The following is a 16899-nucleotide window of genomic DNA, read 5'->3' on the forward strand; positions in this document are numbered from 1 at the left end:
CTTTATCCTACTCCATACTCCTTACAAATTACATCTTCTAACTTCAACTTTCACCCTTTTTTGGTAGTTGCTCTTAGTTGCTCGCCTGTTGATCATCTGAGATACAGAAGGGTTTTAATTATCACTGCTCAAAACTATTGTGTTTCTTATAGCAGAAGTAGGGAAATTGGATTTGGTGAAGCAGGTGCTTTCCAACTGGACCTATTTATGTTTTCTTGAATAAATATAGACTAGTTTTCAGTAACATCTAAACAGTTTAAGGGACCTGAGTAAGGTCTGGGATCCTACATCATGTTGGCATGTCTGATAAATCTACATGTTTTTAAAGACTTGCATGAGAGCACCACAGAAGGAGACATCTGCTGCGCTCAGTGTGACCTGTTGGCTGGAGGAGGTCCCTGGAGATCTCCAGTTCACTCTGCCATGTAAACTAGCACAAGCTAATTCTACGGGAGACACAGCTGGGAACACAGCCCTGAAGATTTTTAGAAGCTCAGAAGACAAAGATTGGGAATGTAAACAGAAGCACTGAAGTTCATCAAAACCAGCTTCTGTCACAGTTGTTCAAGTCAAACTTGTGAATCAATAACTACCTCCTGGTTTTATGGTATGGAAGTTCTCTACTTGGAGAGCAGAATAGAGAGCATCTGAAGGATACAACTGTGCCTTTCAGAGAAGCATCAACAGGAAACATCAGTGTGAAATTCCTTGCTGTAACATATTTTTGGCTGAGGTACTGCATATCGTTTTCCATAGCTTTGTCCCCACGCTCCCACGAAAATGTTGTTCACCTCTGTGCCTTCAAAGTACTTTCAGCCATCTTTACCATCATTTAATTAGGCTTTTATCAGAGACAAACACTGATGCACCTCTTCATATTATCTCTCCTGGGCCTAATGGCCCCGATGATTCTTTCAGACAGCTGTAGCCTTACAATTTATTTTTTGGCGACATGTCTTGTATTGGAATGAATGTGCTGGGCATTTGGGCAGTGCCAGCTTGCAAAGGGCTGGTGGCAGATGGAAAGAAATCTGCCCAGTATGCCTTCACCTCTACACGAGCAGAGAGACATCAATTTCCCCCATTAAGAAGTTGTCACGCAGCCCACCCAGCTGGAGGAGCATCTCCGATAGCCAGGCTGGTTGGCGAATGTTATTCAAATACAAAACACAGTTTAAAAGGAAACAAAAATATCGTTTGTCGGCAAATTGAAAATGCATGGCTTTGACCGCAGCCAACTTTTTAATGACCGTAATATTTTAAGTGATTATTTTTGCCACTTCAGATTGCTCCTCAGAGAGGAGAGGTTTTTTTAATTAAAATCTAGGCAATGTAAACAGATGAGATATGAGAAGCAAAGGAACAAGAAATAAGATGAAGAAAATTAATTAAAGCAGCATTGTCAATGGAGCCATAAATTAGATATTGTGTCTTTCTGGGAATGGGTCATGCAGGTTCTCAAGTTTTTTAGATTTTGGCATGAGAGCAGGTGATGGGATAGATGAAGTCTTGATAAAATTATGCCCAGTATAAGGTTTCTTAGCTAGTGAAGGAAAAATGACAGAATTTAGGACAGATTCTAAATTCTAAATTCTGTGGATTTGGCTACTAAGACTTCTGGCCTGAAGTCTATTCTTCAGCCAAACGAAAAAACACAATCTGATTAAAAGTTTCCCATGAGATAAACAGGCCTTTAATCTTTCCCACAGGCTATGTTTTTTGACCATTTAATGTAGGTTACAGAACTAAAATCTTGGCTGCGCATTCAGGCCAGGTGCAAGGAGGGTTATAGTGCACCTTCCTTTTTCAAAAAACAATGGGATGAAACTTGTTCTGTGATGTAGTAACAAACAGTCTATAAAGTGTGCTTTCACTCATCATTTCCGATTATAGACTGTTATCCAAAGGCTGATACTCAAAACATTTTCTTGTTTATGAGTGACTGGTATGATCTGTATGGTTCTTAAATTTCTGGGACATTTCATAATGTTTGTACAACATTGGTCATTCTGTTGATGACTGATTTCCTTAATGAGTCATTTAACTGGCTTGTACTGAAATATTCCTCTTTATTATTGGGAACTGTTGATATTTCTAGTACTCTGCAGCGAGCTTGATACAACCTCACCTGTTTTTCTGAAAGTAATGACGTATCAACAGCATTGTAAAATCAGAGAGAGAAAGAGTAAAACAAAGTCATTTCTATTCTTTGGCATCTAATGGGTCAATTTGCATTGCTTTTGCTAATGTGCATCTCACAGTGACCTGCAAAGACAAAATTTTTTCCTTCTAGGAGGCAGGAAACACCCCTGGTGTTTTGACGCTAGCTCAGCTCTAACCCTGGCTCCCTGCCACCCCCACCACACTTCTGAGCCACAGGGAACTGGCATGCAGAGAGGTGCAGGCTCAGCATCGCTTCCCAACAGCTATGCTCAGCTGCCTGAACAACACACAGCACCACCATCAGCCACCTACCAGTTCCAACGAACTCCAGGCCATTGTATCTAAGCATCATTGACTTAATTAAAAGTGTGATTATTAAATAACAACAATAAAATCAATCAAACAAAAAACTATACACATAAAAAAAAGACAAAAACAAACAAACAAACAAACAAAAAAACACAAGAGCAATTCCATGCATGGGCTACATCCAGTCCTATGGATATAAAGATGCTTCCTTATGGAGGGCCTACATTCTTGCTAAAGGGAGCTGGTTGACAGGTTTTGTGCACTCCGCTCTGCTGTCGTCACCTCTCCTCCCCTCTCACACTCCTCCTTCCACCCACAGAGAAGCATGAAAGGTTCTGAGCTGAGGTGCAGCAGGAAGCCAGCTCATCTCTTCCCAGGAAGATGTGGTGGATAGCGGCTCCTGTGAGGCAAAGCAGCTGGCTAGAAGGCTGGGTTTGGCCCACAGACCAAAATCTGCCTTGCTATATCTTACTCAAAACCAAAGGAGCCTTGTCAGAAGCACCTACATCAAGGTACCTTTGCCCAATATAGGGTCCTTGAAAATATCCATCTGCCATTTTCGTACTCATGTAGCTCAAGAATCACCTTTCCTTCTTCAAATATATTTCATCTGATTCACACAATGGGTATCTCAACCCTTTTTTAACATGAATTTAAAACCAAAAAAAGAAAGGGGGGGTGGGGGGGGGGGTCGGGGGGAAGACCATTTCATCACAAACAATTAAAACCAACAAAGATATATATGGAATATCAGAATGTTTGTTTTGAAAGACCAATGCCATTCCTATTAATTAACAGAGTATTCAGAAATTTGGAAATCTGCTCTGGAACGGGGGTGTGGAATAGCTTAATCAGCCTTTCTTTTTGCCAAACTCTTAGGCCTGCCCATATGTCTCCTCTGCTCAGTCACACTCAACAACACATCCAGGAAGGACTCACAGATCGAGGATGTGTATAGTCCCGATGTGCTCAGGGTGTGGCGAAAGGTCATGGAGTTTTACAGAAACGTTTTCAGCATAGTTTTCTCAGTGTGAGTGTTGAGTTTTCCCACTCTCCTCTTAGGCAGCTTTCTCTCTGCTAAACTGGATTGTGTTTCTGGGAGATTAAAACGAACTGAATGACAATGACCTGTTACTTAGCTATCACAAGTAGGCACAATCGCATGGTACAAATCTATTGAAAAGCAAGGCCACTCAACTATTTCACAATTAACAAAACAAGGACCGTGCTAACTTGGAGACTATCTCAGAACACACTTGAAATCCACTTGAGGAACTTTAAAAAATAATAATAAAAAAAAGTTGAATTTACAAACCTCAACACATCTTTTAAAACAGACTTACTTTATCCGTATAACGGGGCTGGGATGTTTTCAGGATGTATTGCTCATGTCCATGATAGTGAATAACACACATCAGGTACCATTCTCTAGCCCTGAAACCAACTTGCTCAGTGAGGCTGCCACGGGTCTTCCCTCCCTTACCCCCATCCCACACTATGTCCAGCTGCATGCTCACAGCTCAGCAGCCCAGATGACCATAGGTGTAGTGCCTGAGTCCTGCAGACCATACAAACATGCCAGATGATAGGCAAATGTCCAAATACAGAATTTGACAGGTACAGACAGGTACGTTCTTCTCCTTTAGTTGGACAACCAGATGATAGCTCTGCCATTAGTCCCTACACCCCCTGTAAAGTGGAAGGAGGATTTGTGAAATGTTACTGCATCAATCCTAAAAAAATCTATCTATAAGTACATTTACCATCCTGTGAATACAAAGGAGCAAAAGTAATGGGAAACATATAGACAATTTCTGTTTTGCCTTCATGGAGAATTGGAAGCACTTTAATATTGTGTTTATGGTGGAAAAAAGCAGTATTCCAGGAAATACCAGAGAATGATGACACTGCCTTTTGCCTGTTTCTTTCTTCATTCTTTTTTTTTGCTGTTGTCCCAGAAGTGGTAAACTGACCAGGTGGACTCCTACCCACAGCCAGCAGCTGAAGAGCAGCTGCAGCTACTGACTGAGACAGCAATTCTGTACCTTGACCCTTCTCAAAAGTGGTGAGTGTCACTAATTAACACATCATGACCGAATACGTCATCACTGTATTGCCTGTGGTTATCTACAATGCTTTCCCCCAAAAGCAGAAAAAATCTAGAAACAGATGTTTTGGTCTCAATGTTACTTTTATGTAACCAAAACCACTGCAGAGACTTGAACTATAAGACTACTGAGACTAGCTCCCTTTTCAACCTCAGCTTTTGAGCTTGTGCATCTGAACCTAGACAAGGACAATCAGAAAAAAAAAAAAAAAAAAAAAAAAAGAACATTTTGAAAAATTCAGATTTCAAAAGATAACAGTAACTTCTGGTCAAGTCTAAAGGAAGGACACATGAAGAGTCTACTAAAGATGAGACCACTTTTCTGTTCTTCTGTTCAAGAAGCATTACTGAAAAAAGATTTCATCTTTTCCCCAGATTAGCTATGGAGTGTTGAGGTCCACAGACCTTCAACAACACTCAGAGCACAGAACTGCTTCATGTGTTTCAGCAGACTCAGCCACCAGTGTAATATCCTAACCATGCTTGGTTGCAACGCCATGGTCACACTAAGAGCTGTCACTGGAGATATTGAAATGCAGTCAGGAATTTATCCTGTTCAACACCCTTCCTCACAGTTCAACTCAGATAAATACGTTCCAGTGGATCCAATTAATCTCCTAAGGGTTGCTTGGCCCTGCTAAACAGCATCTTTCTTGTCTTTTGCTGTCTTCTTTGGAACTGAGACACACAAATTCTGTGGCTTATCTCTCAGCTTGCTTCCTATCTCAGTAGCCAGTTCCAGCTGCGTCTGCAATCAGCCATGTGAGTAACAACCGCTCCTGAGCGCAGCAAGAAACACAATAAAATTCCTGGTCCAGGCTCAAGCAGACTGGGAGAGGAGGAGAAGCCACTTCCCAGGCTGGGCACAGCAAGTTCCTTAAGGCACTTATTGAGGAGACACTGTCTGATTCCACCAAAGAGGGCAATTACTATTAATGCTTGCTCCGTCCTGTCCAGTGACTGAATTTGTCATAGAGCCTAACCCAGGACACACATAACAGCCTTCATGGTATCATTTTTTCTTCATTTCAATGCCTTTTTACTTTATTAATTTAAGCAGCTACGAATTTGAGTAGTTTTACCAGCAGAGCTCCTAGAATTGCAGTGCTCACTATTTATTCTAGTAGACTTCAAGTACTACCAAAATAAAATTTCTGCAGAAAAAAAAATATACTTTCTTTGTAACTTAATGAGCATTCAACATGAGCATGTACCAGATATAACAAGCAATTCTCAAAGCCACCTCCTGGGTGACTGCTGGGAAAGAACCGGCTGGAACACATCCTCTGCATTGCTCCACCACCTGAACAATGCCTGCTGGGATAGTCCAGAAGTAAACACTTAGAGAAAGACTACTTTATGCCTTTTTCTACCAGAAAAAGTATGTATGATTTCCTCTTCTTTCAGTTCTGGCTGCCAGCTGGACAAGCTACAATACACCACAGGGTACCACTGCCCTTCCACCTGAGAAATATGCAAATATCAACCATTCCCTGTGGTGAAAAGTGGTGAGCAAGAGAGGATGAATGCAGAAAATAACCCCAATAAAAGGGAGAAATTTAGAAAGATCATTTTTTTTTTTGATGTTTCCTTTCTTGATATTTAATTCCCTGGTCCTATGAAATTACTTATCTTTATGGCACAATTTTGAAAAGGAACTGATGCCCCACAGTTTTGCGTATACCAGTTGAAACTGATTTAAACAGCAAATAACATCCACACGTGACTGTTGACATTGTCAAGGAAAACCCTAAAGAAAAGCATTGAAGGGAGTCAGTGAAGAAGTTAACACCAACTTTGAGAAAGATTTTAAGGACAATTTATCTGAAATACTAATTGACAGAAGACAGGAGGAGATGAATTTAAACTTATATGGCACAAACAGGCTTGGATATCAGAGAAAGGTCTCATCAGATTGAAATAGAGTAACACATAGTAGAAGACTGTAGGAACTTATTTGGAAAACACAGCCATGAGTGGGTATAGTAGCACAGTATAGTAATACAATCTGCTGATCCCATAATAAAAATACAGTTTTTCTGAACAAAAATCAGAACAATTTAGCAAGTTTTAGATTTCTGAGAAACAAAAGGACTTGTAGGAAAAAAATGAACTAGAATTAGGTTCCATGCAAACTATCCCTATGGCATTATCAGGGTTTCTCCAAAACTGTTTTAAATGCCAATGCCTTCAGTGTCAGAAAAATCTCCTAAAACCTTTTGATAGTAGTTTCTATTAATTGATGCAAGTTGAGAGCATTAGCAATACGGGGATTCCTGTGAAGATGTCCCACCCATTGATGCATCATCTTGCACTGGCTAAGTTATTTAGCTACTGTGAAATGCCACTTGAAACACACGTGATTAATGTGGTTCTAGCAATCTTGGGTTACACTTAAAAGGTGGTGTAATGTCATAAGCACAATGTCCAAAATGTCTCTAAATTTCTCTAAAATTTCTATTTATGTGAAATAGTATGTTTGTGATTAACTGATATTAGAGCTATGCTAAACTTTTGAAAGACAACATTAAAAGTTCTTGTTAAGTTTTACATGCTAAGTTTTATATAATATTCCAACCCTGAAAATTCAAATAAATAAATAAATAAAATCAAAAAATTATTATTGGTGCTATAATGCTACAACAGGGTCTATACTGAATCTGATGTAAATCTTGATATAATTTATGGTTTTTATTTTTGAAATGACATGAAATTTACATTTCAGAATCTGTTGAAACTACATGTGGCAAGTTTTTCCTGAAAAATTGAGGAAAACTGCAGCAAAAAATAATAATTATGAAATACGACCATGGGAGTGCTCTAGTAGCAATCCAGATACACTGAAATAGTTTGAAATAAATACAGGGTCCCCAGGAGAATAAGAGCCCTGTGTCGCACACAGCCTTAACCCAGTCTGGCTATACTACAGCCTTGCACATAGCCTTAACCTGGTGCAATTAACTATATAGCCAAATGTCAGCTGGGAACAGACAGAAGCAGTTGTTTCTAGAACAGAAGACAACCTCGGAGGAATGGCCTCATTCATACCTCACACAAGGTTTGAGCTTGAAAGGGATTTCTGTCTAGAAGCACTGACTGGTCTCTGTGTTCAAGTCCCTCATCTTTCAAGTAGCAACACTTGTGTATTGACACTGAATTGGCTGAGTTAAAAAAAATAAAAATCAAAACAAAAAAAAAAGGAGGTTTACTTATTAACATTTAGATGATGTTTGTGCACGTTTCAGAAAGAGCAAGTGGGCTTTGCCTGCTGACAAGACACAACTGCACCTATGGCACATTAATCTTTGCTTTGCTTTCATACTTTCTCATGGGTAGAAAGGATTTTGAAATCCAGTGATAAGACTGATGATACAACAAACATCAAAAGATCATAGAAAATCACTTCATTAAATATGCAGGATGAATTTTATTCTAAAATCTCATATAAAACGTCATTGTAGTTTAAATTATCTTACTGAAGTAAAAAAAGTCAATATAGAGATACTATGAGTAGATTAGTGATAGTATTTGGTTCTGAAAAGATTAACTTGAGGCCATTCATATCAGAATCTATGGGAAAAAGCTGAGGCCATGACCAATGGCTTAGTGCCCTCAGTATGTGACACCTGTTTCCTGTGTGATTGTCAGAACCATTATCAGCTTCATAAATGAACAAAGCCACCTTTTTTTCTGAATGAAAAATAGGATGAAAACAGAAAGTCATCTGCTGCTCAACTTCTGTCTGGTTGGAAGCACAAAAAGTGAGAATCCAACTGATTTTGAGATGTAAAACAATTCTGCATTTGAAGGAACCTTTTCCACAGAGATCTTGCAGGTCCCATTAGTTTTTTCTCCTAAGAAGGTATGATCCTGCTAGATCTCATGTATCTGAGCATGCTATTACAGAAACTTTTAAGGAGCAGCACCTGCCTGAGCAAGAAAGGTGATATTCACGGTCAGAAAATAGGGAAAAGCATAGCTTTGTATGATGGCTTGAGATGAAGCAAGTGGTAGTACCAAACAGCACCAAGTTAATCAAACAGGTAGATTTTAACTTCTTTGAACATCGGTTTAACATCTTTGTTGGTAACATGGGCAGTTGGATCAAGCGCACCCTCACCAAGTGTGCCGATGACACCAAGCTGTGTGGTGCAGCCAACATGCAGGAGGATGTTGGAGGATGCCATCCAGAGGGACCTGGACGGGCCTGAGAGGTGGGCCTGTGCGAACCTCATGAGGTTCAGCAAGGCCAAGTGCAAGGTGCTGCAGCTGGGCTGGGGCAATCCCAAGCACAAACACAGTCTGGGTAGAGAATGGATTGAGAGCAGCCCTGGGGAGAAGGACCTGGGGGTGTTGGTGGATGAGAAGCTCAACATGAGCCAGCAATGTGTGCTTGCAGCCCAGAAAGCCAGCCATATCCTGGGCTGCATCAACAGAAGCATGGCCAGCAGGGCAAGGGGTGTCATTGTCCCCCTCTGCTCTGCTTTTGTGAGACCCCAGCTGGAGCCTGCACTCAGCTCTGGGGCCTTCAGAGGGTCCCAGAAGGACATGGATGCATTGGAATGAGTCCAGAGGAGGGCCATGAGGATGATCAGAGGGCTGGAGCACCTCCCCTATGAAGAGGAGATGAAGGAGTTGGGGTTGTTCAGCCTGGAGAAGAGAAAGCTCTGGGGAGGCTTCTCAATGGCCTTCCAGAGCCTAAAGGGGGCCTACAGGAAAGCTGTGGAGGGACTCTTTGTCAGGGGTTTAATGATAGGATAAGTGGGTATGGCTTAAAATTAAAAGAAGGCAGATTTAGATTAGATATTTGGAAGACATTATTTACTCTGAGGGTGGTGAGGCCCTGGCACAGGCTGCCCAGAGAAGCTGTGGATGCCCCATCCCTGGAGGTGTTCAAGGCCAGGCTGGATGGGGCTTTGGGCAACCTGGTCTGGTGGGAGGTGTCCCTGCTCATGGCAGGGGTTTAGAACCAGGTGATACCAGGTACCTTCCAACCCAAACCATTCTGTGATTCACAATATCTAATTAGAGACTTGTATTTGTTCCAAAAACATTGAACCATTGTGCTAAAGGAAGCTGTTTTCCATTTTCTGTTGTATGGTCTTTGACATGACAGTAGTTACAAACTCTCACCTTATTTTGGTAGTGGCAAAAAATGTTGCATTGTTTTAGAAAGTCCCAGTGGGACACAGAAGAGGCAGAAACAGAACAACAAAGAACTCAGTTCTGCAAAAAGATGGCATGTCCTAAATATTCTTATATGTTCAGTTTGGTTATATGTTACAGTCTTCTTCTACATACAAGAATAATAATGTCATTATATCATTAGAATATTAAAATACCAAACTAACCTTCACTGTTGCCCCAGGAAAGAAAAGCCAGTTGCCAGTATCCACAGGATCAAGATTATCTTCTAATACAACTTTTCTGTGAGCAGCATTTATGATCAGGATGTTGTCCAATGCCCAACAGGCTTCATAGACTTCACCAGCATGAACATAATCCTGTTTCCACTGAAAATGGATGTTCTCCCCTTTAGCATCTTCAGGAAGGTACAAGATGTGGATGATCGTGCTGACATTGGAAGGAGCACTGGAAAACAATGATATTGAATTAGACCAAGTTTAAGCTATAGCCAGGAATGCTTTTCCCTCATTTAACACATCTGCCAGGTGTGACACAGTTATACTGACATCTCTTGTATGTTGGTAGATCTTCTATGTCAATTAGAAAATATCTGTCCCAAGGCAGAGTCCCACTGTGTTTGGCAGTGCCCAAACTAAGGCAGCCCTGCTGCAAAGAACTTTCAAGCTAGGATGGTGAATAACAACAGATCAATGCAGAGCCTGGAGAGCAGGAGCACACAGTATGGCAGCATTCATACTCGATATTGGTTGCAGGTCCTAGGTGACTGGCCATTTTCAGGTATTTTGCAGGTATGGCCAAAAGGAAATATTAAGGAAGCTTTTTATGAAAGCAGATCTCCACAGATGTGATATTTGCATGAGCTGTCACCAAAAGAAACTCCCAACTTCTGGTGTTACTCTCCCTCACCTAGTGGGATGGAACAGAATGGCTGGAAGGGAAAGCTGGGAACTTTCTCTGACCAAGCTGTCCTTCCAATCCCACAGCCCTGATGGCAGGCTGATTCTGTGTGGGGAGGGACAGGTATTCTTTATTTTGGCATGCTGCTTCCAAAACAATACAGAAGAAACAACGTAGTTGGCCTCTCTCGCACTTGCCTCTATGAATGGTAAATGTGGGGGGGAGAGCCAGACCTGGAGTATTGGCAATGACCAGGGCCTAGAGCTCTGCTTCCCGAATTTGCCCTCAGAGCTTTGAAGACTGAAGGTCATACCTAGCACTATGTTTTTTTTTTTTTTTTTTTTTTTACTTTGCCACTGGTAATGAAAGGACTGAGCTCTGTATGTGCATGGAAGGGATGCTGAGAATTGTTATTTTCATTTCATTTTGCATCCAGCAAGGGAATCAGCTACATTTGAACCTCAGGGTGCGAGGAGGTACAAAGCTGGGGTTTGCATCATGTCAGCTCTGCAACCTTGCCTCTACCCTGGTGGTGATGCCTCAATGGGTTAATAATTTGTGTGCCTTAATTCAGAAGTAATCCAGAACTTTTAGGGAAAAAAGGCAACAAGAACTTGCTCACATAGGACAAAACTGAGGGACTGCTTTTTGTCAAACAAATCAATAGAGTGCATGAAATGTTGAAAAGCAACTGTATGTGGTCTATATTCACACCCAGAACAAATCACCTTGCACTTGCAAAATGTTATGTCTTTTGCCGTCCACTGCAATGCTGCTCTGAGACATTGTCCTCACTACTCCCTGAGCCCTGGGGATGGTTCACATCCAGCACTTCCCTTACCCAAGAGACATCCTTCCCCTCCCTCTGAAATTGCACTAACATGACATGCAACAACACACCAGCACATCACCACGGTGCCTTTCCTGCCCTCCTGTCACACCCCATCCCAGTTCTCCCATTCCCTGGAGATGCATGAAGTGCAGAGAAAGCCACTGAAGCGAATTCACATAAATACTGTAACTCATACAGACCACAGGAGAAGTGAGCATCCTTTCATAATTCATCCTCCTCTCTGCTTTGCATGACATTGCTCTATTGACCCATTTTCTCCTGACTGTTCCAGCAGTCAGAATTAAAACAACACAGATAAAACTGTATGTGCACTAGTTTCATATATTCTGGGTTTCAAATGTTTATGCTTGTGCCATCGCAGCTCTTGAATTTCCTGGTTGCAGAGCTATGAGGGTAGCTGGTATCTTATGAAATAGGTGTATAATTTTGCATCAGTGTGAGGAAAGATGGTGTATGGTTACTTTGAGGTAACTCCACTGGCTGCAGTAAAGAGGTACATGTCTCAGTTTATATTTTTGTGAGATAAGAATTATTGTAATTGGTTTCACTTAAATTGTTCATAACTTGTGTCTTCTTCAAAGAAATCATAATCAGACCCAGAAGGAGCAGGAGGATAAGCTACTGAAACCCACTGCCTTACAGCCAGAGATTTGCTTGCTCATCAGAAATTTAGTAGTTCTTTACCCCACAAATTGTGTCAATGGTCTGAAAATGGACTCAGGCAAATCACCTGTGTGGCGCAGGAAAGCAGATTGAGACACAATGAGGACAATAAATATAAATAGCGTTTTTTCTTTCCCAGTTGTACTTGTTTAACTATATATAATGCAACTGCACAAAATATCTTTCTCAATATTATTTAATAACGTATTAGATGTTTCTAAGAAATCAGAATGATCTCCATTACTGATTCTCTATTTAAAGGTGTACATTTCACAAGAATATATTTTAAAATTCTTGTTCTTCTCATTCATAATCCTTTGTGCTTTTGTGTAAACCAGTCTGTTAAAAAACAAGGCATATTTCACCACAATCTGGTTATTATAAGAGTGTTAGAAGCCAAATGTTCACATCAAACCATAAACCATTTTTATGGAACATTTTATCCTACCAAAGCAGAAACCTGCAACACTATAAATCATTGTTCTTGCTGAGATTAAAAGCAGTGCAAAAATGCAAGGTTTTGGTTTGGAACAAAACAATCATGAGGAGAGCACAACAGGCCTTTTTTCCTGGTGTTTGGTGGAGAGCACCAATTAAGAAAAGTCTCTGTGACTATGATAAAGTGCTTTCTTTTTCCTTTTTGCTTTAATCAACTTACATTTCACTCTTGAAGATGTCACTGTGTTCACTAACTTTTGATTTAAAAATGGTTTGGCAGTTTGACAGTCTTTCCATTCTTGGTACAAAACACACTGATAACCACCTCACTAAATGAGGTTTGGAGCAGACCCTTGGTGAGGACCAGGAATACAAACCCACACGCTTGAAGCACAGCATGAAACAGAGCCTGAACCTTCCAGTTAACAGAGTTACACTTTAACTCTAAAGCCATTCTCTTCCTGACCTCCCACGTAAGAGTGGATGAAACTGTGATTTGCTAAGGGAACTAAGGACAGATCATGCATGACATATCTGGTGGCCTTCTACTGTGGGTTTACAGCATTGGTGGATAGGGGAAGAGAAACAGATGTCATCTACCTGGACTTGGGCAAGGCATTTGACACTGTCCCACATGATAATCTTGTCTATAAATAGAAGAGTTATGGATTTGATGGAAGGATCATGTAGTGGGTAAGGAAATGGCTGGATGGTTGCACTAAGAAAGTTGTGGTCAATGGCTCAAATTGTGGTCAATGACTCAAGGTCCAAGTAGAAATCAGTAAGGAGTGGTGTTCCTCAGGGGGTGGTATTGTGACCAGTGCTATTTAACATAGCATTGGTGACACAGAGAGTGAAATTGAATGCACTTGCAGCTAATTTGCCAATGACACCATGCTGTGTGGTACGGCCGACATGCAGGAGGAAGAGATGCCATCCAGAGGGACCTGGACAGGCCTGAGAGGTGGGCTTGTGCTACCTCATGAGGATCAACAAGGCCAAGTACAAGGTCCTGCAGCTGGGCCAGGGAAATCCCAAGCACAAACACAGTCTGGTTGGAGAATGGATTGAGAGCAGCCCTTGGGAGAAGGTGCTGGGGGAGTTGGTTCACAAGAAGCTCAACAGATCCTGGCAATGTGCGCTTGCAGCCCAGAAAGCCAGCCATATCCTGGGCTGCATCAACAGAAGCATGGCCAGCAGGACGAGGGAGGTGATTGTCCCCCTCTGCTCTACTCTTGTGAGACTCCACTTGGAGCCTGCGTTCAGCTCTGGGGCCCCCAGCACTAGAAGGATGTGGATGAATTACAATGAGTCCAGAAAAGGGCCATGAAGATGATCGGAGGGCTGGAGCCCCTCTCCTATGAAGAATGTCTAAAGGAGTTGGGGTTGTACAGCCTGGAGAAGAGAAGGCTCTGGGGAGGCTTCTCAATGGCCTTCCAATGCCTAAAGGGGGCCTACAGGAAAGCTGTGGAGGGATTCTTTGTCAGGGGGTGTAGTGACAGGACAAGAACTAATGGTTTAAACTAAAAGGGGGTAGATTTAGATTAGACATTTGGAAGAAATTCTTTACTCTGAGGGTGGTGAGGCACTAGAACAGGTTGCCCAGAGAAGCTGTGGATGCCCCATCCCTGGAGGTGTTCAAGGCCAGGCTGGATGGGGCTTTGGGCAACCTGTTTTTCTTGGGTGCCATCCCTGACTGTAGCAAGGGGGTTGGAACTCATTGATCTTCAAGGTCCCTTACAATCCAAACCATTCTATGATTCTGTGATTCTGTGCCAAAAGCAGTGGCAGTTCTGCAATTAGCATTGGTGGCCATAATTTCACCCCTCAGCTTTTAATGTGCCTAAACAAGTGAGAACTGAGAAGCTAGCAATCAAAAAGTTTTAAAAGACCGAGGCTTAAACAACACCTGCTCAGCCAGAAAGCATGAAAATGATTAAAAAACTGTAACAAACCTAATTTTTTCCAGCTGAGTCCAATCCGCAGAACTATTCTTACTGTAGGACACTGTGATGCTGGGATCTGAGTAGCTAAAGCGGCATGAACCTGATCCTGTGAAAAGCAATGAAATTAGAAGCGTTACGACACATTGAAGCAATAAATGATCCTCCAATAACAACCATTGCTGACTGTGCCTTTGTCACATCATCACTCCTCTGTAATTTTAAAGTGCTTTGATTGATGATGAAATTTCCTGGGATCTGTTGCTGCAGGTAAACACGAAATAATGCATGCTTTATGAGTCAGAAATAAAGTAGAAATGATAAATCACAGCAGTGCCATGTAATCTCTGCAAATTTCCCAAGGGAAGCCAAATAAATTGCTTAACACCCCCTACTGCAGGGAAAAAAGACACCATATAATGTTTAAACAAAACCTTGTTATTAGAGTATAATCCACAGAGCAGTATTTATAGGGAAAACAGTTAAAGACTGTTTTCACATTATTACATAGAAAAAAAAATAAACAGAAATAAAAATACTGTAAATGATAGGAAAATATATACAGGATTACTCGAACCGAGTGTGCTCTAGGAATTTAAAAGAACAAAGACATTAAAAAATTAGTTACTTTAAGGATGCCCAAAGAGAATTAAATGAAGATATCATCCCATATACTCACTAGAGCCTATAATTAATAATAAACATTGGATGTTGATCTGGGAATCTCAGAACACTTTACAAAAATGAACTAATTAAGCCTTATGGCACCCCTGCAAGGTAGGGTAATATATTTACTTTTGATTTGTAAAAGGGTGCCTCTGGGTGTTGTCACAAAGCATAAACTTAACAATTAATAAAGGGGACAGTCAAAATAATAAAAACTGTGACTGAAAAATTTGACCTACCAAATGTGATAAACAAACTGAGTGATAATTAAATACACTAAAAATACTATTTTTGTTCTCAAACATCAAGTAATTCATCCCTCTCAGAAAATTTAACACCCAATGAAACAGACAAATCCAAATGCGTTTTCCAAAGATCAACATTTCTACTTCATAGACAGGTTGAAATGTGAGACTCAAAGGTCAGCAGACAGCAGCTACCTTCCATATTTAAAAGAAGCTGCTCTCAATTAAACAACACCTCTGATTGCATCAGGATATTGCTGAATGAGTACCACAGCTTTGCTTACAGTAGGCGTATGTATTATGTGTGGTACAAGTAGCATGTTATGCTTCTGAGTGCTTCAGCTATGTTCAGCTGCAATTAAAATAATGTTTATATGGGTGTATAAATACACATTATAAAAATATAATGTATATATAATATATTCTATAAAATTATAAATATAATTGATATAAAATGGAAATATACACACATTTCTGTTTGTATATGCAAATGTGGAAATTGCTGAACATAAAATTTTGCAGCTTGGGGTACTTATTGTTGTAATGAAATAAATGGCCTGATTAAAAAAGCGTTGACCGCTTGTACAAGAGACCAGCCTACACATATGAATAGGAACATATGTCATGATGTACACTGCTTGCAGCCCCTGTTCCCCCGAGGCAGCTCCCATTCACAGCTCTCAGCTTGACAGCAGCCGCACAACTGTTTTTTCTGCTCTGCAGTACAAACCACAACCAGAGGGGAAAACGCCCAAAAGATGGGATGAAATCCTATCTCTGGAATTTTGCCTGATGCACCAAATAGCATCCTGGAAATGACCCACAAAGTTAATTTCTTGTATCTTTTACTTGTGTTAAACTGTAAATATAGAAGCAGATCCTTCCGTATCCACTCACTACAGCTGTGTGGGGGTACGTTCAGCTGCTCTGATACATACACTGCTGTAACAAGGCACAGAATAATTAATATTGCAAAAGCAGCAGGACTTTGAATTACCAAACATGTACCCAAAATGACTACAAAGCAACTCTCTGGGTATAATTTACTGACAAGGTACTTTATTTCTATCACATTAAAACCAAATGATGTCAGAAAAAGCCTTTGTATTTCATATTTGCCCATCTGCTGAGATGGTCTACTTCGCTGAGTGGCATCTGCTGTCAGTTCCTACTTGTGGCTTTTAGGAGTTCCAAAATTTAATCATATTCATTTATTTTATTACAGGGGAATTTGGTTCAAAACCAATGAACTTCAGCTGTTTTAACCACTTTGGCTGACAAGAGGCTGTTAGGCAAAGCAGCAACATACTGACTTTTCTGTCATACAAAAACTAAAGGAGCATAAACAGGACAAATAACCTGTTAATAACGTGCCATTTCAGTTATTGTTGCAATCAGCTCTTGGTATGGTACTCTTAAACAAAGCCAAGTCACAATGTCCTGCCAAAAAAAGATGAAGAAGGCCAC

The 16899-nt window shown here is 40.8% G+C and overlaps 1 protein-coding gene across 3 annotated transcripts in view; it reads right to left on the reverse strand.

The window, feature by feature from the left end:
* Positions 1 to 16899, reverse strand: part of RELN (reelin) — a 285330-nt gene that overhangs the window by 117973 nt on the left and 150458 nt on the right. For all 3 annotated transcript variants that reach the window (XM_035347207.1, XM_035347218.1, XM_035347199.1), the window contains exons 9-10: positions 14534 to 14630; positions 9931 to 10171 (exon numbers count right to left, since the gene is read on the reverse strand). In XM_035347207.1, coding sequence (XP_035203098.1) covers positions 9931 to 10171; positions 14534 to 14630 — 338 coding nt within the window. The remainder of the gene's footprint in view (positions 1 to 9930; positions 10172 to 14533; positions 14631 to 16899) is intronic.

This window comes from Oxyura jamaicensis, chromosome 1, assembly GCF_011077185.1.
Source record: "Oxyura jamaicensis isolate SHBP4307 breed ruddy duck chromosome 1, BPBGC_Ojam_1.0, whole genome shotgun sequence".
Taxonomy (NCBI): Eukaryota; Metazoa; Chordata; class Aves; order Anseriformes; family Anatidae; genus Oxyura; species Oxyura jamaicensis.